Source organism: Mustela lutreola, chromosome 4 (genome assembly GCF_030435805.1).
Source record: "Mustela lutreola isolate mMusLut2 chromosome 4, mMusLut2.pri, whole genome shotgun sequence".
In the NCBI taxonomy this organism is placed as follows: Eukaryota; Metazoa; Chordata; class Mammalia; order Carnivora; family Mustelidae; genus Mustela; species Mustela lutreola.
The window spans coordinates 84,058,581-84,084,061 of record NC_081293.1 but is presented as its reverse complement, the minus strand read 5'-3'; the positions used below and the strand labels follow the sequence as shown (position 1 = coordinate 84,084,061).

Here is a 25,481-nt window from a genome sequence, read left to right as displayed (position 1 = left end):
TCAGGCCTGCACTGAGACCTGTTCCCTTCCTTTGCTCCCTGTCAAGCTAAGTCCTCTTGCTAGAACCTTGGATGCATCGTGGAGCCCTTTGCCTGGACTCTGACTTCTTGCATCTGGTGCTCCGTGGGTGCCTGCCACTTTGCTCTCCTGTCTCCAACCTTGACCTGGACAGGAGCTGGGAAGCCTAGATTCTGTTGACCAGGGGTGAGGAACAAACGCTCTGAGCCTCAGGACTCTTACCTCTAAAATCAGTAACGTCGGCTACCGCAGTGTTTCTGAGTGTGGTCCCCGAACCAAGAGCATCAGGATCACCTGGGACTTATTAGAAACGCACATTCTCAGGCTCTACCCAGACATACTGAATCAGAACCTCTGTGGGATAGAGCCCAGAAATGTACATGTTAATGTGTCTTTGGGTAGTTCTGATCCAAGTTTGAGAACCACTGGACTGGATGATCTCTAAGATTTCTGCGAGGGAATAAACCTCCCAGACTCATTGTACGCATGTATGATAACTAAGATGGGTGTTATTTATGGAATGCCTCTCATGTGCCCATTCCCTTCCAGACGTTATCTCTACCATCCCCTAAAAGAGGCATCATTAGAAGTGATTCCCAGATGAGTGAAATGAGGCCCAGAGAGGCTAAGTAACTCACGAGGGGACACACAGCTGGAGATGAACAGGAGGAGGACTGACATGGGGCCTCCTCACCATGCGATCCCTGCAGCCGCCACGGGCTACCACTGTGACGAGTGCCTGACCTCTTCTTGGCACTCAACGAGCGTCATTTTCTGGTGGTCCTGTGACCCTCGGGTCCCTGCTCTTCCCACCTTACCTGGCCTGGCTCGCATCCAGCTCCTCCCACCCCACTAGATCCACCTTCTTCTGATTTCCCCCGGGGCATCCCCTCCACTGCTCCGGTGCTACATGTCTGGAGTCAGTTCCAGACTGTCGAGGCATGGAAAGAAACGCATCTTCTCTCCTCCCAACCTCTCCTTAAAAGAGAGCAGCCTGCAGGCAGATGTGGAGACTCCCAGAGATCCTCACAGCGTTCAGACCCTGGTGGGAGGAACAACACTTTCCTAAGGTTTCCCTAGATGAAGCCCGAGGCCTGCGGGCACTGAGCGCAAGGTGAGCCCCGCCCAGGATGGGTGTGCGTGGCTGGGTCAGCTGGAGACCCGCTTCGCCTTCTTCTGGTGTTAGCGGCGTGGCCCTGCCTGGTCCTGTCACCTCAAAACCCTGCTCTTCTCAGCAGTGGCTGCCGGGCCGTCCCCCACCGGGCCGTCCCCCACCGGAAAGACAGGGATTTTGTTTTCTCACTGCTCTGACCCTGGAGATTGATGTTGTCCCATCTACCGGCTTCTGCCTCATGGGGGAATGTCACACACACACACATACACAAATACACACACAAACACGCATGCACGCATACTTTCTGGGGCTGCGGGAGGACAAGGAGGCTTGACAAAGAGGGTGGTGAGGGGCCTGGGCCAAAGCCTGAGGGCATTGGGGGTGAGAACAGGTCATTCACAATTGAGGTCTGGAAAAAGAAGCTACACTGAGCCTAGAGGAAAAATTCCAGAAATTGAAAATTAGGCCTGAGACCCGAGAATGATGTTTTTCAAATGACGGGTGAGATCTGCTTACAAAAATTAAGATTTGCGTCGAGGGCAGAAAGGTCACTCACAGGGGCGAAGAGGGCCCCAGGCCAGCGCACTTCCCTGGGAGTCTGGGTCACAGCCGCTGTGGGGTGGCCCCGCGGCCAGGGCTGATTTGGTGACACGCAGAGGCACGCCGAGGTGGGTGGCTCGTGGGCTGGACTTTCACCCGCAGGGACGGAGCTTCGGTTCCGTTTTCTGCCCGCAGAGAATTCCCGCCCGCCTGGCCCTTCAGGGAAGCGTCACTTTGCATCAGGGCACTCACGGCCGGCTGGCCTTGCCCAAGATCGTGTTGCAACAGGGCTGGGCGGAGACTCCAGGCCTTCTGTGACCCGATGAAGACCCAGTCCTCCCAGTCCTCCCAATCCTCTACCCCAGCTCCTCCTCTCTGCCGGCGCTTGTCCCTTCAGATTCAGCGGGTCATCCAGAAATTCCGGCAATTCCATGACCCCAGCCGGCGATCCGCAGCCTGGGCTGGGCTCACCTTCCCTCGCGATGCTGCCCTTGGCCCTGTTCTTGGACCTGCTCAGGCTGGAACTCGTGTGTCGCTGCTGCCCTCTAGATGCAGGTCATGGTCGCTGAGAGAGAGGAGGATTGTGGACAAAACACCAGTGAAGGCCGGTGGCCCGAGACAGCGAAGGCCGGTGGCCCGAGAGAGCGATACATCAGCTGTTTCGCAGAGATAAGCCTGTGGGGGAGGTTAACAAGTTAACATTCACTGGGGGCACACACAGGTCCCGCCCTCTGCCGGCTGCCCTCCTGCGGGCATTTCCCTTGTGATAAAGAAGGACACACGGCTGCGGGACAGACTGGCTCCCTGGAGTGCGATCGCAGAGAAGCGGAATTGTCCCCGTGATGGACATACTCAGTCCCGGCAGAGACCTCACGACCCGTATGGTCCAGCTTCGAGAACAGCCTCCCCAGTCCTGTCGTGCTCCCGGCTTAGGGGTGAGCTGGATGTCAGCAGAGGCTCTCCAGCACCAGCACCCCGCACGGAGAGTAAGCACCGGCACGTGCTAGGTTCCTCCAGCCCAGCCCTGCCAGGAGTGTGGATGCCTCCTAACAACAGTTTTGTAGAGCAAACAATACATGTTTTTGGGAATTTAAATAACTGTGAATGAGGCCAAAAGATGCAACCTTCCACTTACTAAATGAAAAAAATAAATCCCGGGCTTGTCGTGGATACCTTGCTGACTATGTCGTCAATGATACCATATTGCATGTTTGAAAGTTGATAAGAGTTGATGCAAGTTTTCATCACAAGGAAGAGAACATGCAACTCTGCAACTCTGTATGGTGATGACTGTTCTCTGGATTTACTGTGGTGATCGCTTCGCCATGTGTGCAGACGTCAAATCCTGATGGGGGACACCTGCAACTAATATCATGTTATCTGTCAATTATAGTTTGAAAAAAAAGGAATTTTTAAAAATAGCCATGAGGTTTTGTAAGCAACACATAAGCACGGCGTGGGTCTTTGAGTAGTGAATGAATAATACAAAAAGAATATGGCAGAGGAGCTCTAATCACTAACTAACCCCACGCTAAAATCCCAATTTTCCTACGTGTTCAAAGTGCTTGTTAATAATGAGCACGTGATACACTGTCCCAGGGAGAGGAGATTTTATCTTTGCTTCAACTCCAGATGCACAAGCAAATACTATTTAAAAAAAAAAAATGAAATGGATGACCATCAAATTCTAGCTTTTCAAAATAGAGGAATGATTCCTCCATAGTATCACCAGGGTATATCAAAGGCAGGAAGATCGAAGGAAATGAAAATATTAAAGGAGTCACCGAGCTCAGGGCTGGGATGATCATAACATCCCAGTGAAATGAACAGATACAGCTTCTCCACCCGGTGGCCAGTTTCTGGCCTCTGAAGAGAGCAGTTCAGTGAGGTGACCCACACCCCAGGACCGTAGGACCCGCTGAGGAGGGACTCCCATAGCGGCCAGTTGTTTCCTCCCCAGCTCCTTGGGCACACCCTATTCCGCCTGACACAGTTTGCTTGGCTCAAGGCTGCTTTACTCCCCACTGTCCCCTATGACCCTATGACTCAAGCCAGGGTCACAAGAATCTCACATACAAATGGCCACAAAGCCTTTGAGCGAAGCCTGAAGCCTTCCAGAACACAGAACTCCCTAACATACCAAAACCCACTTCCCTGAAGATGTGGGCAGCTGTCTCGATTCTTTTTGGCAAGAGGAGAAGCACAAAATATTCATATTCATTAAATAGAATCATTTGTCTAAAATAACATGTCCGTTTACCTCTGGGCAGAAAGCGTCATCTGCTTATGCTTAGGGCCCCAGTGCCCAGCTTCTGGGGGAAGTCTTCAAAAAGATGTGACCACCAGTTGACCCAAGCCAGGCCCAGGCAATCAAAGCTTCTCGGCGCTTCCCCCATCCTCGGAATGGGGGTCTTGCTTGTCTCTCCTGTTCCTAGAGGCGGCTCCAAGGACGCAGCCTTGAGATAATGACGTGGTGTCGAGAACACCTGCCCCGTCCACTTAACTGGCCCCAGTTAAGGCCTCTCCCTGTAGAAACTGTTAAGATCTGGTGAGCAGCTGTACGGATCCGTTCGCCTTGCTGCTGCCCAAGATGAGACTTGTATGCAAGTTCCCTTTGTGCATTAGACCTGACACCAGGGTCTCTGGCTGGCTCAGTCGACAAAGCATCTGCCTTTGACTCAGGGAATGATCTCAAGATCCTGGGATCAAGTCCTGCATTGGGCTCCTTGCTCATCAAGGAGTCTGCTTCTCTCGCTCCCTGCTTGTGCTCTCTCTCTTTCAAATAAATAAATGAAATCTTAAAAAACAAAACAAAAACAAAAACCACCTCTCACCCACCAACCCGGAGTAGCCTGCCTCTTCCTTCGGCCTCCCCCTGACCTCCGTGTATGGGGCAGTTTCAGATTATACTGGGGAGGCTCCCACGAGTGTCAAATCACCCCCTAGGTGAACAGGCGGCGGCTGCGCTGTTCTCTCACTGGGCTCGGTCACCAAAGCCGGGTTCTCGACTCCAGAGGCTCACCCCAGACCGTGTTTCAGGACTCAAGTTGCGCTCAGTCTATGTAGCTCTGCTCTGCGGTGATGCAGGTGTGACTCGGGACCCGGCCAGCACCACGGCAGACTCCCTGGCCCTGGGCTGGGCTGCACAGCCTGCATCTGTCCCGCATCTGTTTCCCACTTAGTGACCCCCCATAAGTAGTGGCCAGCAGTGCTCACGGCCGACCTGTGCCACCTGAGGCTCTGCAAACCAGCTTTCATAAGGCTGTTCTCTTCTTGGACACCCGGGAGCACCAGTGAGGACAGACACCCAGTGTCTCTGGGGTGTGTTGTGTGTGCAGAGCAAAACACACCTCTCTGGCCCACACTCACAGGGCAGCGGGCTGGTGTGTGCGGGGCCACATCTAGGCGACAAGAGAGAGTTTGAGCTGGAGGCACGTTCATTTTGGTAGGAATATGTCAGCTTCCCCTGCATTAGCCCGTTCTGTGCCTCCGTCCCTCCCTCCAAAACTTAGGGTGCGCCTGTTATGTCCCTGCTGTTTGCCTGCAGGATTCCAGGCACCGGGAAAGCAAAGAGGAGCAAGGCAGAGTTCTTGCCTTCAGAACACTCGCAGGCCAGTGTGGGATATGGACACAGAAATAGGCCATTTCAGTGCTGTGTGAAAAGTGCCCTGGGGAGGGCGAGTTGTTGGATGCAGTTGGCTGCGGGCAATGGCACAAGGGAGAGAGAGAGCCAGAGTGAAGACTTTATCCACTCCTGGGTCTCCAGGGATCCCTGAGGCTGCACTGGGGGCATGGCCCATCCTGCTGAGCCTTTTGCAGGAGACCTTCATCCCCAAAGGGCAGGAGCAGGCGGCACTCCCCAGAGCCACTGGCTGATACAGACACAACTTCCTCTTTGTCACTTCCACATGGTGCCCTCGTCCGTGGACAGGAACTGCTGCAAGCCCTCACGAGCCACGGCTGAGTGGCCCTGGAGATGGGGTCAGCGGTCTGTGCACACCCCAGGGACAGCCCGCAGCCTCATCCTGCAGGCAGTGGCTACAGCGACACACCCAGCCTGCCCCCGGGGGGAGCACGGGGCACGACAGGGACAGGTCTGTTCCCACAGGTGTATATACCTGCCTCCCCCGCCCCCGCCCCTGCCAGGCGCAGCCTGTACCCGTGACCTTCAGAAGGATGGAGTTACTCCACAGTCACCACAGTGGGGAAGGGGAACCGAGGAGCTTCTCATTTTCAAGATTCTGCAATTGGCAACATTGGGACCTTCTTCCCCATCTCTCACAACTAGAAATTCTTTTAATTGTAAAGGTAACTCATGCTTATAATAAAGCACTCTGAAGACAGCAGAGGATAGTCTACAATGGGAAGTTAAAATCCTTCTCACTAACCCCGCTAACCCCACCAGCACCCAACCATCCCCCCACCTTGAGCCACTGTGAGGAATTTCTCGTGTCCCCTCCAGGCCTTCCCTACGTGCAAACACATGTGCCTGGTTGTTCCAGAATGGGTAGTAGGATACACAGTGTTCTGTGTCTTCCTTATTCACTTAGCTTGGCATTTTGGACATATTTCCATGTTACTCTAGATAACCTGATTTCTCTTTCGTTTTTATCAATCCCTCATCTCTCTTTAAAGGCAATTGATTATACCAATAAAATGCCCTAAACCAGAACTGGCTGGGGGCTGTCTGCCTCCTTACTAGTGAGAAGAGGCAGCAGATTGAAGGAGAAAGAGCACTAGACAGATCAAGCTCGGAATTCTGGCACGTTCGCTGTGTGGTCTTTGGAGGTGTCTTAACCTCTCTGGGCCTGGATGACACATCAGTAAAAATATGATTATATACATGATTTAGGCTAAGGACCAGAGTGTCCTAATCGCTCAGGAATTGTAGTTCTTATTAAATAAATGGAGAGACTTTCCATATTGGTGGATTGGAAGCCTCAGTGTTATCAAGACGTTGATTCTCACTCTGCCTGGGTGGCTCAGTGCATTGAGCATCTGACTCTTGGTTTTGGCTCAGGTCGTGATCTCGGGTTGGGTCGTGCAAGCCAGCCCCACATGGGCTCCACGCTCAGTGGGGAGTCTGCTGGAGTTTCTCCCTCCCCCCCCCACCAACGCTCTCTCGCAAATAAATCTTTAAAGGAAAAAAAAAGATAATGATTCTTCCCCAATTTATCTATGGATGCAACCAGTTCCCTATCAACATCTCATAAGGTTCTTTTTTCCCCCAGAAACTTTTTCAGTGATTCTCACCTTGCCGCGCACCAGAGTCACTCGTGCAGAGCTCAAAAGAATACTGAGCCTGCTCCCAGCCTCCAAGGCTCTGATTTAAAACGGGGCTGGCCCGGGCAACACAGGGCTGACTAGGGTCACCGGACTGCGGCCATGCGGTTGCTGTTAGCAGCGTGGGCTGTAGTCACCTGGGAGGTCTCCTTACCTGAATGTCTGGTGGTCGATGCCTGCTCTAGGCTGGAGCCTCATCGGGGCCTCCAGGCCAGACACGTCCACGTGGCCTCCCCATGCGGCCTGAGCCCCCTCACATTGTGGAGGCCGGGATGCTAGAGAAAGAATCCAGTGCGACCAGGAAACTCTTCTATCTCGCACAGTCTAGCCCAGGCACGACAAGGTAGCCCCTCTCTAGTCATGGGCCCCCTTAGATTCAAAGGAAGGAATGGAAGTATTCTTCTTGATGAGAGGAATGACAACATCACATCAAGACAAAACTGTAAGAATATGTGGGATGTGGGGCGCATGGGTGGCAGAGTCAGCTAAGCCTCTGTCTTTGGCTCAGGTCACGGTGCCAGGGTCCTGGGATCGAGCCCCATGTTGGACTCTCTGCTCAGCAGGGAGCCTGCTTCTCCCTCTCCCACTACATATAGATTAAAGCCCCCTGTAAGGTAGAGAAATCCCGAACCCCAAAATCCCTGGGATGTATTATTTGCAATATATGAGACAAAGGCTAATTAACTTAAGAATAGGGTGTTTGTAAGTCAATAAGATTGTTCCAATTAAACAAAACAAAACAAAACAAAACCCAAAAAACTTGTACAGGCAATTGATAGAAGAATTTACAATGACAAATATACATTTAAAAAGTTGAACTCAACTAAGAGAATGTAAGCTTTACTAAACAACCAGCCCTCGATGTTCCTGTGTCTGACTGGCAGAGATGAAAAGAAAAAAGAACTCTTCAAGAATAAAAACGCAGGGAGCAGGTGCTCTCAGACACTCTTGCTGGTGGGAGTATAAGTTGGTACAAACTTCTGGACAGTATATATCAAAAGCTTTACCATTTTGAATAATATTGAGTCTTATTCTAGAGAAGTGAATAAGGACATTTTGATAGAGGTACAATGTTGTTTATTAAGTGTTATTTACCATAGCACAGAGAGAGAGAGAGAGAGAGAGAGAAAAGAAATATTCTAAATGTTTGTCTATAAGAGAGTTTGTGAGAGTTGATTGTCCATTCATAGAATATAATACCATTACGGGCATTAAAAGTGATGTTCATATGCACATTTATTTAAATGGAAAACAAAATACCTAAAAGTATATTAAGCAGGATCCCATTTTTTGTTATATACGTTTTACAATATACACATAAGATGATTGTGTGTGTATGTGTGTGTTTACATTTCTGGGATAAGAGATCAATGTATTAATGGGATGATTGCTAAATAGTGAGCTTTCTGGTGATTTCTTTTTCTTGAACTTAACCTTGACTTTCCAGTTTTCTTAATGTAAATGTGTTAAGCACAAAGAAATACAAGTAAAATACCATAAAATTTTTTTAAAAATTAAAAAATACAGTAAAAATAAATCTCTAATTTCTACTTAAAATGTCCTCTAAAAAGGGAGGTGGGAAGGATGTGTTGAGTATGGCCCGTAGAGCAAACCAGATCCAGAAGCACCTTCTGCTCTGATAGTTACTGACTGACTGGCCTTTGGGGAGTTACATCACTTTGGGCCTCAACTTCCTGACTCGTGCAATGGGCACAATAAATTCTACTTCACAAGATTATTGTGAGGAAGGCATCCCCTTTCGCATTTACATTCATCAAATGAAAGCTTCTTCCTGGAGGGTCCCTACGTAATATTTGAGCCAATCGTTTTGCACCACCAGGCATTAATATCTCCTAAGCAGCTAGATACACACTCGCTGGGTCTCCCTGGCATAGCACCCGCATTTTCTGGAATTCCGTGGCAACCTGCAGTTAGATGCACTGGGAACCTGGTCTCCGGAGGGGTGAGTATACACGTGCGTGTACACGCGAGCACACTTAGGAAGGCTTCCTCCTAAACGGACCGAGCTGCTGTGGCAGAGGCGCCATGGACATCTGCGAACGTTGACTGAGGAAGACAGGGCGCTGGGAGGAAGCACGCTGGACTCTGTGGGGGAATCTGCCATTGAGAGGCTTGAAGACGCTGAGAAATTGTGACATATCGACTTCCTTTGGTAGCAGGTGAGGCAACTAACCAGTATTAGGAAAGTTCTAGAGCAGGACGATGGGAAAGCCTAAGCAAAGTCTTTTGGGGAAGTTATCTGGGCCTTCAGGCCTGGGAGCCTCAACCCCCACCCCATAGCCCCACCCTCCCCCCAAAGCAGACATCGGGAGGCTTTCCCTGCCCTCTAGTGGTCTCCTGTGGCATCGCCTGTGACAAGACCGGCGGAGGGAAACCTTGGATGTATCTCAGGTTGTCACCGGGACGCATCAAACCACCTCGCTTCAAACCACCGCGAAGCCAGGCCGGTTCTTGAAGATCCTGTGGTTCTTCCATCCCTTAACCCTGGCTATTGTTGTTTAACAAAGGCCCCTGCGGTCCTTCCGCACGGTATGGTGCTTGGCCTGCGGCGGGACCTTCTGACCCCGGAGGAGCCACGGCCAGCGCCAGTGCAGACTGGGGGCCGCAGCCAGGGCAGAGACGGCGCTGCGGGGGTCCCGGCGCCTCCTCCTTGCGGACTGGTGGTCGGCGAGCCGCTTGCTCCGGCTCCCACTGAAGGAATTTTTCAAGACCACGTTTCCCCTCAACATAACCATTATCTTTTTTTTTTTAATTTATTTTTTATTTTCAGCATAACAGTTTTCATTATTTTTGCACCACACCCAGTGCTCCATGCAATCCGTACCCTCCATAATACCCACCACCTGGTACCCCGAGCTCCCACCCCGGCCCCATATCCATTATCTTTGCAACATCTTTGTCACAGGTTTTCTTAGTTCTGCAGGGACCAAAGCTCCAGCGTGTGGTCTGTGTTGGCAATTAGGAAATCAAACCCTTAGGGCGCTGCGCAGGTGTGTCCGGCGGGACCCCGACGTGAGTGATTACAGCCCTTCCCGAGAAATCCTAGTGAGTCGGTTTGTGCTTGTCATTCCCATTCCCCCATCAAATGTTGTTGTGATGTGATGTGCTTCTGTCCTTCGAAATCTTTCAGGGGCCACCCTGGAATGCATCACCCAGACTGGAGGGCAAGGAAGGGACTGTGGAGGGAGGCGCCCAGCCGGGAAGGTCAGGGCGGTCGGTCAGGCGGTTTGCACTGGGTGGGGGCACGTGCAGGGCCACCTTCCCTGTGGGAAGTGGCCTGAGCGTTTACTGTTCTGACCTCCCCCGCTCGCTTCAGGAGGCTCTGCTGTGACAGGAAGTGGGGGTCTCAGGGGATGATGGCAGCCGGGCCTGCAGGGCGCGGGTGGACATCAGCATGGGGGTCACGGAGGCCCCCGCGTAGCTGCTGGGACCACAGACCCACGTGATCAGCCGCGGGTGGACAACTGGGCACCGACGTCTGATGCCATCCCTTCCCCAGGCGAAAGTGTCAAGGGGCTTGCTCCAGCCCCTTCCCTGCATCTGCCGAGCTAATGTGAGGGAGCGGCCCCTGCCTGCTTGTCGGGTCTGAAAGGAGCACTGACTGCAGAGTCTGGAGCAGCCCTTCTGCTCTTCCGCCCTTCAGGAGCACCTGCCGCCCGTCACCCATTGGTCCGCAGCACTGATGTGTCCCCACGGTACACACACCCTCTCATCCCTAGGGGGCGGGAACAGAGACTCCGCTTTGTACCTCTTTCAGTGTCTAACATTCTAAATTTACCGTTTGTTTTTTGAGTCAGGAGAACCAATGCATGGAGGGTTTTGTTTTTGTTTAAGATTTATTTATTTTAGGGGCGCCTGGGTGGCTCAGTGGGTTAAACCTCTGCCTTCGGCTTGGGTCATGATCCCAGGGTCCTGGGATGGAGCCCCACATCCGGCTCTCTGCTAGGCGGGGAGCCTGCTTCCTCCTCTTTCTCTCTCTGCCTGCCTCTCTGCCTATTTGTGATCTCTGTCTGTCAAATAAATAAATAAAATCTTAAAAAAAAAAAGATTTATTTATTTTAGAGAGAGTGTGAGGAAGCAGGGGAGGGGCGGAGGGAGAGGGAGAGAATCTCATGCGGGCTCCATGCTGAGCAAGGAGCCCCAATGTGGGGGTTTGGGGAGGACTCAATCCCCACCCCCGACCCTGAGATCAGGACCTGAGCTGAAACCAAGAGTCAGACACTTACCCCACTGAGCCACTCAGGCACCCGTGGTGATGGTTCTTTAAATCCATGAGTGGATGAACAAAACAGAAGCTGTGCTGGGATTACTAGGCAGACATCCCCCCCCCCCCAAAAAAAAAACTTCAGTTCCTCAGTTAAGAAGCCCCAGTTGCCATGAGTACTGACATGAAATGGCCAAGGTCGCAGGTGAGATTCAGTTCGCTTTAGGACTACGGCCGAAACGATGGCATTTACATGGCCTGCCTTTCAAGACCCAGCATCTGTTCCCTCTGAGAAGCCTTTTTAGATCAGTTATGCCTTATTATTTATTTATTTATTTTCAGGTGGACAACGTAGTGATTCGACGATCATACACATCACACAATGCTCATCACAATACGCGTAGCTGCCGGCTGTCACCGTGTGTCAATGCAACTATCACATTATCACATTATCGCTATTCATCTCTGTGATGCTTTTCTTTCTTTCTCGGATTCTTGAATTATGCATGTATATGTGTTAGGTAAACTGATCATCTGAGGCAACGTCCTCTGAGATGTCCTTTCTCTCTCCATCCAGCCCTGAGAGACTGGCCACGGAGGCTCCGCACATTTCCAGGAGGGATGTCCTTGGGGTGCTGGTGAACAAGGGATAAGCAGGAAGAGAAGTGCAAGGCCACGCCCGTGCGTGGTGGAGCCCCCGGGGGGCTCAGAGCCGAGGGAGAGGGTGGTGTGAAAGGAAGAAGGGGGCAGCCCACTGACTGCCCTGTCCCCCTTGGGGCATGGAGGGACAGCTGCACCGTACCCCTCTGCACTAGTGGCGAGGGAAACACCGTAGCCCCTGTCGGCCAAGGGGCGGGGATAAGGAGGCTACAGAGTGACCCGTGAGAACCACAGGACCAAACACCCCAAGACGCAGAGAGAGACGCTGTAAAATGAGCCGCCAAACACAGCCACCGCCACTGTGGCTTGAAGTCCAGCCTGAGACTGGGGGTGGGGGGACGTTGGCCTGGGGGCGTCCTAAGCAGCAGGTCCGCAAGCTGTAGACAGTCTAGATAGGGGTCTGGGGAGAACCCTGAGGAAGGAGGGGGTTCAACAGGACTCCTGGATATGACTGAGTTTGAACCCACAGTGACTAAGAAATGACTGCATGGAAGTCGAATCCCCCTAGAGTGAGTTTTCTGCCAACGCAGGGCTCCAAGTCTGCAAACCAAAATGAGCTGTGGAACAAACAAGGCTTTTTGAGTACATTTTGTGTACACCTGTACAAGCCCCACCTATCAGTTATGCTGTAACATTTTATCCTAACTGGATGCAAGTATATGTGAGATGATTATGAGGTAGCTTTTTTTTTTTTTTTTTAAACAAAACTACAGACAACACACTCAAAAGTAGAGATCGCCAGATCTGCAGGGCCTCGCCCCTTCTTGGAGGCTCTGGGGAAGAACCCGCTCCCAGGCCCATTCAGGTGGTAGCAGTTCCACCTGTTCCTTGTGGTTGTAGGACTGAAGTCTGTTTGCTGACTGTGGGCCAGGACTTGTTCTAGCCGGTAGAGGTAACCTTGCTCCTGGCTCGTAACTGCCTTGCTCCACTCTGAAGACACCCGATGGCCAGTGGCGTCCTTCCTACCTTTCAGCCTCGTCTTGCCTGCTTTGTGTTTTTGCCTTAATTGATTCTTCTACCTTCCTCTTCTGGCTGTCAGGGCCCACCTGCATTGTGCAGGATAAAAATCTCCGTTTTTAGGTCGCTAATAACTATAGGTAACTAATAACTATAACTACTTCTACTGGCAAAGTCCTTTCACGGAAGTATCCAGACCAGAATCTTGGAATCTTTTGAATGTAGCCAACTACCACGTGATCAGCACTTGGCCAATTTCGGTCACAAGTTTTTTTTTCTTTCTTTAATTACAGTGATTAAAAAAAAAAAAAACTATACTGAGGTATACCTCACATGCCATACAATTGACTTATTTAAAGTGCACATTTAGGGGTGCCTGGGTGGCTCAGTGGGTTAGGCCTCTGCCTTCAGCTCGGGTCATGACTCAGGATCGTGGGATCGAGCCCCGCATCAGGCTCTCTGCTCAGCAGGGAGCCTGCCTCCACCTCTCTCTCTGCCTGCCTCTCTGCCTACTTGTGATCTCTATCAAATAAATAGAATCTTAAAAAAAAAAAGATAAAGTGCACATTTAACAGTTCTTGGTATATTATTTTATATTAAGAATATATATTATATTATTTATATAAAATTAATCAATATATATTAAGAATATATATTATATTCTTAATTTTTTAAAGTTGTGGTAGAATATATATATATGGGACATGTGATAAAATTTGCCATTTTAACCATTTTTGAGTGTGCATTTCAGTGGCATTGAGTATCACAATGCTGTTTATATCCCAAACTCTTCCAATGACCCTAAATAAAAACTCTGAAACCATTAAGTGATTTCTCTCCCTTCTCCTGCCCCCAGCCCCGGTGACACCGAGTCTACCTTTGGTTTCCGTGAACTTGCCTAATCGAGGGACCTCACATACACGGAATCGGGTAATAGTTGCTCCTGGTGCTGGTGTATCTCACTCAGCAGTGATTTTGGATTACATCCATGCTGCAACGTGCTGGGACTTCCTTCCTTTTCATGGCTGAATGTTGCATCACAGGAGTACGACACTTACTTATTCTTTCGTCTATCAGTGGCACCTGGGCTGTTTCTACCTTCGGTTATGAGAAAATGCCGCTGTGAACAGTGGTGGACAAGTAGCTGTTTGAGCCTGACTTCAATTTCCTCGGCTGTAGACTTAGAAGTGGAATTGCTGGATACGGTAATTCTATATTCAGATTATTAAACAGCTATCATCTCATCACAAATCACCCAACAGTAAGTCCTTTCATTCAAACAAGATAAAGATTTTTTTAACAAAAAAAAAAATTGTTTAATTTCCCGTACTGATATTTGTACAACTGTAAACTTAAGGAATCATCCAATACTTGTATAAATCTGGGGGAACAGTTAATAAGCACCTTCAGTGGGTTCCACAGTTTAAGAATTGACCATTTGACGCTTTTAGAATGAATCTAGTAAAATGAATAAAAGTTATAAACACTATACAAAATCATGACAAACATTTGATATAGAGGGCTTGATATGGAATGATAAATACATAAAAAAAAAAAAGCAAAACTAATTCAGGGAGCTGGGCTGGATAAAAGACCCATGTATTCCCCAAATCATGTGATTTGGGGGGATATATTTGGCTCTCACAACAAACTCCATTTATTCAGGGAAAGGCTCTTTTCCCCGTCCAGGCGCCACTGCATTGCTGAAGCAGATGAGGACGATGTGGGGAGGGGTGGGCGGGGAGGAATGAGCTCGCTGAGCTTTGCAGATAAAGGCAAGGAGCTCTGCCCCAAGGGGAAAAACAAGCAAATTCTTCCATGTCCTCAAGTGTTAAGTGTTCTTTGGCAAAAGGTACCATTTTTTCTTTGGGATTATTAAGGAGCTTTTCTCGTTGCTGTTGTTAAATAGCCCTCTCTACTCTTTCCTCTTGACCAATCTTTGTGAGACTTTCCGCTGTGCCTTCGCTACTCCCTTACCCTAACCTTTCCTGACTCTGACACCTGATGTCCAGCTTTCAATTAAAAATTCCTGTTATTTTGCAACTCTGGGATACAGCTGATAAAAGGTAACATTAGCTACTCATCTGGCCTAGAGATGTTTTTAAACACATCAGCATGACAGAGGGCAGCGGTCTCTTTAATGACACCGAGGAGCAATTGAGGGTCTGGGTCAGGGGTATAAATACACGATCTGGTCTTCTTCGATGAGAAGACTGCCAGCAAGACCATGAGCAGAGGGAGAGACAGAGAAGTGAGCTCTTGGTGACTGGCGGTCAGCTCTCACCGGCGGGGGAGGGTGGGGAAGGTCTAGGGGGAGGTCATCAACTTGGGGGAGGCCTACCAGCCCCCAGCTATGCCTAAAGTGAGGGAGGGGGGGGATCGGTGCCAGCCACGGGGCCAGGCCACCCAAGAGAACAGATGCTGGGATCCAAGTGCTTTGCACAAAGAGGAATACGCTTGTCACCATTGGTGTAACTCAAGGAAGCACTTCCAAACAATCCTTACCCTCAAGCACCTGACTCTACACCTTGAAATTCCTACCACCAGATACTCTAGACTGAAGGCTTTGCTTATCAGAGGCTACTGCTGAAATGCCAGTCACTTTTCTGGGAGGGGCTGCTCCTCAGGGCCCACAAGTGTCCACACAGCCCTAAGACAGGGTGGGTTTTGATCGAGGGGCAAGGTTTGCTCACTGTGATGGGGGTCTTGGGCAGGATTCAGGTGGGACATAACTCAGGGAAAAGCCAGGGGTGTGGGGAGGGAAATCAGAGCACCAAGGGCAAAGAGGGGGAGGGGTAACGCCCTCCTTCATTCACAGGCTCGCCTTGGTGGCCCTGACTGGTGTGTCAGGGAGATAACAGGATGGCAGGTGTGTCAGAGTGAGGCTGAGCTCATAAGGCCACAGAGAGGACAGTTCAGGCCTGGGGAGGCTCCCCTCACCACTGGGGTGCGAAGTTGGGGAAAGGTTCCAGAGCACTGGTACGGGCATATAGTCCTCCCTCAGGAGGGTTTTCTGTGTGCAGGGGAAGAGGCTTTCCCATTCTAGAAGCCCAGGGCATATGTTTCGGGGGACAGTGAGGGGAACACTGTTGGGGCTCAGGCTGGGTAGGACCTGGGCGTGGTGGCCACCAGGTCAGATAGTTTTCAGTCTGGACCCTTTCAAGCAGGGTGTTGAATATGTCCAGAGGGAATGAGGCACTTTCGTCTTCATTTCCGATCGATACAGTCGACCCCCAGCGTGTTGTCGGGGCAACGGCAGGTCCTGCTTCCAGGGGTGGCCAAGCAAAGGTGGGTGCAGCCACCATTGTTCACTGAGCAGTAGTTGTGACCTGGAAAAGGCAGAAATCAGCTCAACTTCCCCCTGAGAGAGCAGCCCCCTATGAGCCCCCTTTTTGGTTTCCAGGGGGCCAAGCACATGGCTGCTGCAGGAACAGGGAATCCTCACTAGGATTTGCCAGGTGGGCAAGACTATCATTTCGAGGTTCCTGAGCCGGGGACCGTGCAGATTTACCACCAAAGCTGCTGAACGGGACCTGGGAAGGCTTCTCTGGTTTAGATCGTAACGCACAACTGGGGGCTGGATTTCCAAGCACAAAGTGTGCAGTGTCTCTCTTGTCCCCTCGGCTTTGCACTGGGCCAGGGGAAGGGGGTGTGGCGGTGGGAGCCGGGGAGGATGAGCTCAGGGAGAGCAGGTTCTGGAGCCGGGCTGCCCAGCTCAGCCCCCACCGTGCCTCTGTGAGCCGCACACCTCTGGCCCATGGCTTCGGCTTTCCCTATGCATGGAATGGGCACAAGCCTGGTGCCCACCTCGCGGGGCTGCTACAAGGACAAGGGAATGAAGGAGCACCCAGCCTGAGCACGCAGGGCTGCCGTGTGCGAGGCACCCGGCTCTGGCACGAAGCTCCCTGGGTGCGTTTGGGACTGTTAGGAGCAGCGATGAGTACCGTGGCTGGGGGGCCACATGGGCGGACTTTTTTTTTTTTTTTTTTTAATTTGACAGACAGAGATCACAAGTAGGCAGAGAGGCAGGCAGGGGCAGGGGGAAGAAGCAGGCTCCCTGCTGAGCAGAGAGCCCTATGCGGGACTCGATCCCAGGACTCTGGGATCATGACCTGAGCTGAAGGCAGAGGCTCTAACCCACTGAGCCACCCAGGCGCCCCACGGACAGACTTTTTAAAGCAGGAGAGATGGTAACACGGATGTTCCTGTTTGGAACCCGAAGACCACTTCTAGACCAGCCCGAGACGTGCGCTTTCCCTCCCCCGGTCCACTGTCCCTCCCTGCCTCGTCCCCTAGCGTTTTCCACTTGGCTCAGCCACTAAATAATGAAGACCCATGATGGAAGGGACGGGGTCTCTCCTGCCCCGTGGTCAGGGCTGCGAGGGGCCAGACAGGTAGCGGCCGGGGCTGTGGGCTTGCAGGCCAGGGCCCTCCCAGCCCCTGAACAGGAAGAGCCCACGTGGGTTACCTTGAGGACACTGAGACAGGGCCGTGGTGACTCCGTAGAGCCGGGTCTGCTTGAGGGGCTGGAAGATATCGATCTCTTTGGAAATCGCAAGATCTATGGTGACCACGGAATTCCTGTGGAACACCAAAAGGCGGAAGTTAAAGGCACATCGGCTGGCTCGAACCTTCTGTCTTCTGTGGTTTGGGGGACAAACCGGAGGCCACACAGGGACACGCTGGCCTGAGCTCCTCCCAGCCATCCCCCCTCCTCCTCTTGCGGAGGGACAAGCCTGCGTCTCTCTGACTGCTTAAAATGGGACAAAGGTTAGCGAAGCTCTCCCCTCTGCTCTAAATTCCAAGCTGGGGAAATGGCTTTCTCTCCAGATGGCCCTGGCTGCAGCCGCTGGCGTGGTCTGACCCCTCCTTTGTGCAGGAAAGGGTGGGAGCACGGGCTGTGGGAACACTGCAGCCTTAGAAGCAAAAGGAAGTAGGGGCACAGCAGGGGCATGGAGCCCACCCGCCGGGGGTCCCTGGGCCAGCTCACTAGGACAGAACAGACATGCTCCAGAAGTCTGAGGAGGTGCCCATCCAGGAGCAAACAGACGAATAAACGGCACCTCCTGCCCCCAAGGCGCCCTCAGCCCCCGAACTCCTTCACCCTCCTCTCCTGACAACTGGAAGGGCGAGGCAGAGGGCAGGCATCTCTGGACGCTGGAAGGTCATGCTAAGAGTGCCCCCCAGGGAGGGCTTGGCCTCGCAGAGACAGGGTGGCAGGGCCACCTCCCAGGCCCCCGCTGACATACGTCTTCCAGTCCGTGTAATACAGATGCTTCCCGTAGCTGGTGACCGCGAAAGGGTACTGGAGCCCTTCGAGAACCTTGCGTCGGCCCGACTGGCCGGGCTTCAGACACTCCATCCGACTAGTGCCTGTGTGGGGCGAAAACAAGGCGTTCATTGTGTATACGAGACACGGCCCCTTTGTGTCACGATGAGTAAGGAGGGCAAGGGTGAGAGGAGTCAGCACGACGATGACAGATCCTAGAGAACACACGTGACCTGCTCTTCTTGACAGTGGAAAGCTTTCTCTCTGCCTGGTCAATCCCCACCTCTACGGGGGTAGGGGGGGAGCACCCAGATCTGGTCCTGACGTGGGCTGGAGCCGAGGGGCCCTTCCTTGCTCCCACCCACTCCCGGAGTGCCTGGGGACATAGTAGGACTGATGACACTCCCCAGATCTTGCTCAAGTCCCTGCCCCCCTGAAGCCTCCCAGGCCTTCCCTCCTCGCCCTCAGAGCCCCTGCTCCAGTCACAAGATTGCCCTCCTCACAGCCCCCCACCCTCCATGGCAGCTGACAGCTGCGAACAGCGCAGGGGCTCCACAGACACGTGGGGGACTGGGGGACGGCTGACCTTGCTTCCCTATGCAGCACCCACCCATATCCCTTGCCTGAGGGACACCCCAGGGCCGGAGCGGAAAGCAGGACCGCATGCTTTTCTCTTCCTCGGCTCCAAGTCCTGCCTGTGCCCCGAGGGACAGATGCAAGCGAGAGGAATGTAAGTCATGAATTGCGTAACGGATAACATTAGGATGAGGACAGGCTCTAGGGGTCAGCACACTTTTTCTCCAAGGGCCAGATGGTAATTAAGTTAGGTTTTGTGGGCCAAGAGGCAAAACTGAGGACACAGAAGCATTTATGTAACCTCTTAAAATGTAACATTGAAAAATGTAAAAACCACTTATAAGACCCGGGTGGTACCAAAGCAGGTGGCGGGCTGGACCCGGCCTGCGGCCTAGAGGTGCTAACCCCCGGAGAAGACTGAGAACTCGCCCTAGACAGTGAGCATCAAGCCTAGAGAAACCATACGTTGCAGAGCAAAGACGGGAAGCAATTCTTGGGGGGGCGGGGAACAAAAGAGCTCTCTCATACTGTCTTCCCCATTACAGACACCAGCCCACCGTGGGTAGGAATAAAAGTTTAAAGAAAAATAAAGCACTGTTCCAACCCCAGGAGTCAGGCCTGGGGCTTTGGGTCACCTGCGTCCACCCAGCAGAGCTGAGATGAGTAGGCATCGAACGTCAGCCCGTTAGGCAAGCCCAGGTCCTCCTGCACGAGAACCCTCCGGTTCGTCCCATCCATGTACGAAGTTTCAATTTTGGGGCTATCTCTGTTCCAGTCCGTCCAGTAAAGATTCCTAGAAGAGGAAAAGGAAGGGAAAGAGGCAGGGGAGTAACGACGGTGGGTGAGACGTCTACGGAAGCAGGTTTAAAAGAAACCACAACGAAGACATCAGCAGACGTTCAAACACGGGATGGCGAAAACGGTCTGGAGGCGCTAAGACAGGTCCTTTGCAAGAAGACTTGGAGTTGGCTCTTTGTTTGGATTTGGATACTCTGTTACTGGTGACTTCCCTTCCCTTCAACACAACTGACATGTTCCATCTCATGTTAATCCGCTGAAAGCAGTTCAAAAATAGAGCCCAAGACAGAACACCACAACCGAGACAAACACGTGGGAGGTCCTGTCTGCTGTCCCTACACAGGGTGGCACAGCACCGGCCACGAGGGAGGTGGGCATGGGGCCACAGAACTAGGGATGTGGCCTCGCAGGGAAGGGGTCAAAGTGTGAAGGCACGGAGGGGCCTTGTGTGTAAGATTCAAGATTGCTGTAGGGAGCAAGAGAGAAAGCATCGATGGGATGACAAAACCCGGGAAGGGGTCTTCTGGGGGCCCATGGTGTGTCGGCCTGAGCCCCAGGGATATCGATGCTGCTTGATACCCTTCCAGGGTTGGTACAACTCAGGTACTGATCCACATTCAACTCAAAGGGAAATAACCAACTTCTGAGCTGCCGACTTACAGAGCCCCTTCCTAAAAGTCTTAGAGGGGCAGCAGGGGATCAAGTCCACAGTTGCGGGGAACAGGGATCAACGTCCTGGCGTTTCCCTGTGCATATCTCTAAGCCACCTACTGGGACTTGTTCATCCTACGAGGCCCTCATGTCAGGAGAGTAGTGCCAGAGTTAGAGACTGACGCTTGAGACTATATTAAAGAGCAGCAGCAAACAGACTAGACGCGCCCAGATGGACACCAGGTTACCCCTGCACGGAGTCGGTCACGATGCCTCTGGGGTTCACCAGGTCGGTGTCAAACAGCACCCGGCGCTGAGTACCATCCAGCTTTGCAACTTCTATTCTGTCCAAGTGAGAATCTGTCCAGAAAATGTTGCGGCCAAGATGGTCAAGGGCGATGCCTTCTGGACTTCCAAGATCTAGAACCAAACACATGACACTTCTGGTTTTTTTCAGCAGGTGAGATTCGTTTTTTCTGATTACTCGGTGTTATTTCACACAGTGTTCAATCCTTGGACTTTGGGAAAACAAAAGAGAATGTGGAATGCTCGTTGTGATAAGTTAACCAACATTCAAAGTGATGAATTAAAAAATGTTGTTCATTGACTTGGCAGACACCTACCCTGGGTACCACGTTGGGAACCAAGCCCACTATCACACCTCAGCTGTGGCCCTGGCTTCCGGGAGCTTGTAAGCTCTCGTAATTCAGACGGAGTTCTGATTTTATGGGAACGTGGAGGCAGACACCGGACTCAGCCTGGGGAGACCCAGGAAGGATTTCTAGGGGAGGTGACACATGAAACTGGCTCCCAAAGGACCAGTAGGAGCTTGCCCGGCAAAGATCCTAGTTGAGGGCTGCCAGACAGAGGGACCAGCACATGAGTATAAAGGAAGACTGGACACGGCTTGAAGTGGACTATATGTACTTGTGGGTGGCTGGAGTCCATGGGGGTAGGAGAACTGCCAGAGATGGAAGAAAACAAATTTGCCTTAGTCATTAGTTATTGGGGGAAAAGGGTCACCTCAGAGAAGTAATAGCAAGAAATCATAGCTGTTATTTCTTTTCTGCAAGTATTAGAAGTACAAAGAAGGGGTGATCACAAGTAACACTCCCAGAGTCCTTACTAGCTTGTCAGTGACTGACTTTGCAGCCAGGGTTGCCACACGGCAAGCCAGCTGCAGTACGAGCCTTCAGTGCCCATCTAACCTCACCACAAGTTCCAGGCTGCACTGATTCCCTGACGATGTATAAAAGCAAATTAAACATTAGATCCCAATCCAGGGTTTTACTTGTCACTTAGGATTCTGTTCTCTTACTGATTTGAGAGATGAAGGTCACTTAGTACGGCTGGAAGCCAACAGGGGAAGTGGTCCAGGATAGAGCTACCCTAACCCAAGGAATCCGGTTGGAGGAAATCCTCCCTCAGCATCTGAGGAATCATGTGCTCCTTTGTCAATGGGTAAGTGGTTCATACCCTCAGCTCTCTCACAGCAGCCTTCCCTCGGCGCCTAACATGACCTTGACTGGACCTTGGAAACACCAAAGCCCCACCCCCCAGAAAGGACCCTTGCCAGGGCAAGTTTATTAAGAATGAGGAATAGTCCTTGAACAAGGTTTTTATTATTCAAACCAGAAGTAGAGATTTGTGAGGTATTACAATACTTCCCATATCCCTAGAGGAGAAGGGGCAGCGAGACTGACCTCTGCAGACCTCTTGTGTCTTTCAGACAAAAACCAGAATAAATCATTCTGGGGTATATCTGGGATGAGCACGTCCTCTGCCAGTGACACTGGTGCACTCAGACACACAGAAGAGTCAGGGGGAAAAAAAGGCTGTTCAATGGCACTATTTCACAAGACACCCAGGGGCACCCAGAAACCCTGTGTCATTTTGTCTCCTTATGAACAGCTCTGGTCCCGACTTTGAACCCAAGAGCAATCAAACTTCCTTCTCCAACCAGGAAAATATTTCTTCTTCTTCTTCTTCTTCTTTTTTATATTTTATTTATTTGACAGAAAGATACAGTGAGAGACAGAACACAAGCAGGGGGAGCAGGAGAGAGAGAAGCGGGCTCCCCACTGAGCAGGGAGCCCGACATGGGGCTCGATCCCAGGACCCTGGGACTCAGTCCAGAGCCAAAGGCAGTCATTTAACCAACTGAGCCACCCAGATATACCCAGGAAAATACTTCCTCTTGAACTATCATGCCAAAGAAGGGTCTGGAAAACCTCATCCTTTACTGTGCAGTCAGGGCAAGAAGGCAAGACAGCAAGGCAGTATTTTCCGGACTGCTTACATCATGAGGGAACAGATTATGAGACTTATTAAAGATATTTGGTTAGTTTAACTCAAGGAAGGAGAGAGATGCTTAGCATGAAATAAAGAAGAGCTCCTCACTCTACCTTTACTCACTAGCAAGGCATCAACCTGTACTGATGTGGAAATTTCTTTCTCTCTTTTTAAATAAAAGAAAATTTATCCCCAGTGATCTTTCCTCTACAAAGGTCACATTCTAGTTTCATTCTTTATTTTCCCAGTGGACTTCTGCCTGGAATGTTTCTTACTGAGTTTAAAGCTTTCTTGGATGATTATTAGTTCCAGAAGCAACAGGAAATAGCAGTGATGACCTACTCCCCTCTTCCACTGGGTTCGCAAGTTAAACCAAAGAAAACAGCAACATTTTTAACACACACACAGAGAGAAGACACAAAAAGGCATTTTCAAAATTCTGCTCATTACACCAAACCATGAAAACTGGCAGACATTATTTAAGCAGCACCTTGACTTCTAGAAAAGGATGTGGGATCTATGTCCGAAGCTAGACGTGTTTAACTCAACCTCATATTGATTCCTGCTCCTGCTGCATCAGCTTTTATGAAGGAGCCAAGGAAGGGAAAAAACAAAACAAAGGAAACTGCCGCACAGGCTGTTCCACAGACACAGGGACCCTTCCAGAATATCAATTTTTACGGAGATATTAAATTGGAAATTGGGAAAGCAACATTCAGCCCTAAGTTGAAAGAAATACCAAATGAGGCTCAAACATTTTGAAGGTGTATCTTCGATTTGAGAGCTCGCAGAGGAAGCAAGATGATGTTATACAAGACCTGTCACTGGCATGACAGACAGCGTCTTTTGATTGAAAATACCTGCAAGCCAGCGGATGAGTTACTGACTTAGCAATATGTAACATTTGACCTTTTCAGTAAAGGGGAATCTGTGCAGGTCCTTGGGTCTTTATAATCTTGATAAAACATATCCACATAAAATAGTCATGACTTGTTGAAAGTAGACATTACAACAACGAAAAGAGTCCTTGACTTAAATTGACCTCTATAAGTTAAGGAATCGAGGTTAAATGTCGAGGGGTGGACTGTGCCAAAGTGTTATGCGCTGTGTTATCAGTGATGCAACTAAAACTGGAAGGATACCTGTGAAAGCTCAGCCTGCTCTGCTGTACTCGGTCATAGGCGGTCTGAGAGAGTGCCATGCGGGTAAGGGAGAAAAGGCCCCCCCACCGCGATGTCATAGGGTTAAGTGATAGCTTCTGACTTGAAAACTGTCTTGGGAAGAGACAACCATCAGGGATAATGTTTGCCAATATGCTTGTAATCCTCCTGACTTTATGATGCAGCTGCCTAATGGAGCATATACCATAAGGCAGACATTCTGAGAATCAATTCTAGGCTCAACAGCCAGTTTTAATTTTATTCTTCTTAGGCTAGCAATAAATCCTAGATAAGGTGTTCACGATTTCATGATGAGTCCTTGGAGGACTTTTTAGAGAAGGCTGGAAAGGGTGGTGTTGAGGCCAAGAACCCAGCCCCACTCAAATCCCTATATCCTGTATGCAACCACACACCCCTTCTGCTCTTCCCCAAGAGCCACTTGGGCTGCCAGAAGCCAAACCAAGAAGGGAGAGTGGTGTTTGCTTGCCCACCTTGTCGAATGATGGTGGTTGGCTCTCCACCATGCAGACTGGCTCTCCCAATGGAAGGCTCACTGATGTCGGTCCAGTAAACCATCTTGTCCACACAGTCGAAGGCCAGTCCAATGATGACTTTATCCTGGAAGTACAGACAGCATAAGAATGGCCACTCACTAGCATCTGAGTCACCAATGATGGTGGGAATCTTTCATGTGCTTACAGGCATCTGGACAACTTTTTTTTTTTTTTTTAAAGATTTTATTTATTTGACAGACAGTGAAAGAGAGACAGGGAGGGAGAGAATGAGCACAAGCAGGAGGTGGAGCAGAAGGAGAGGGAGAAGCAGACTCTCCACTGAAAAGAGAGCCCAACGTGTGGCTTGGTCCCAGGACCCTGGGATCATGACCTGAGCTGAAGGCAGGCGCCCAACTGACTGAGCCACCCAGGTGCCCCATGGACACCTTTTTTAATGAAGTGTCTTTAAGTCTTTAGTCTACTTAAAAATGTTTATTATTGAGGTGTAGGAGTTCTTTATGTAGTTCGGATGAAAATCTTTTGCATTATACATATATATGTATGTGTGTGTAGGTGTATATATATTTCCACTCATTATATAGTTTGTTTTCTCACTTTCTTGTTTTTGTTTTGTTTTATTTTCATTTTCTTAATGGCGTTCTTCAAAAAAACAAAAGTTTAAAATATTTATTTAGATTTATTATTGTTTCTCTTATGACTAATGCTTTTTATATATCTAAGAAATTTTTACTTACCTAAAGATCTTTTTAAAAAAAAGACACAAATAGGGCACCTGGGTAGCTCTGTCGGCTAAGTGTTTGCCTTCAGCTCAGATCATGATCTCCAGGTCCTTGAATTGAGCCCTGGAGGTAGGTTCCCTGCTCATCGGGGAGTCTGCTTCCCCCTGTGCCCCCCTCCCCTGCTCATGCATTCACTCTTTCTCTCTCTCTCTCTTTTGTGCACATGTGCATACACACACTCTCTCTCTTAATTAAATAAATAAAATCTGTTTTTAAAAATACAGAAATATTTGAAAGGAAGAGGTGAAACCACTCTAAGACAATTTGATGGTTTATGTAGAAAATCCTGGGGAATCTATAAAACTATTGTAACTACCAACTGAATTCAGTCCAAGGTTGCAGGGCACAAGGTCAATATATAATGGTATTTCTACATAGTAGCAAAAAGTAAGTAACATTTATAATAGCACCAAAAAAATAGCATGGAAATATTTAAGAACAAATATTTTTAAATATGTAAGATACTATACTGAATATTATAAAACATCACAGACTGAAAATAAGGAGACTCAAATAAATGAAGAGAAAAATTAGTCTAATGGATTGTAAGGTTTAATATCACTAAGATATCATTTTTTTCCTAAACAGAGTTAGAGATTCAGTGCCATCGAGATCAAAATCCCAGTAGGCTTTTTTCCCCCTTT

General features: G+C 50.1%; 1 protein-coding gene across 1 annotated transcript in view; it reads right to left on the bottom strand.

Moving 5' to 3' along the window:
* Positions 1–14,088: 14,088 nt before the first annotated feature.
* The window catches only part of NID1 (nidogen 1), an 81,461-nt gene continuing 70,068 nt past the window's right edge, over positions 14,089–25,481 (bottom strand). Inside the window, exons 15-20 of the mRNA XM_059170396.1 lie at positions 24,035–24,161; positions 20,340–20,511; positions 19,278–19,435; positions 18,047–18,170; positions 17,266–17,378; positions 14,089–16,126 (exon numbers count right to left, since the gene is read on the bottom strand). Coding sequence (XP_059026379.1) covers positions 16,005–16,126; positions 17,266–17,378; positions 18,047–18,170; positions 19,278–19,435; positions 20,340–20,511; positions 24,035–24,161 — 816 coding nt within the window. The 3' untranslated portion in view covers positions 14,089–16,004. The remainder of the gene's footprint in view (positions 16,127–17,265; positions 17,379–18,046; positions 18,171–19,277; positions 19,436–20,339; positions 20,512–24,034; positions 24,162–25,481) is intronic.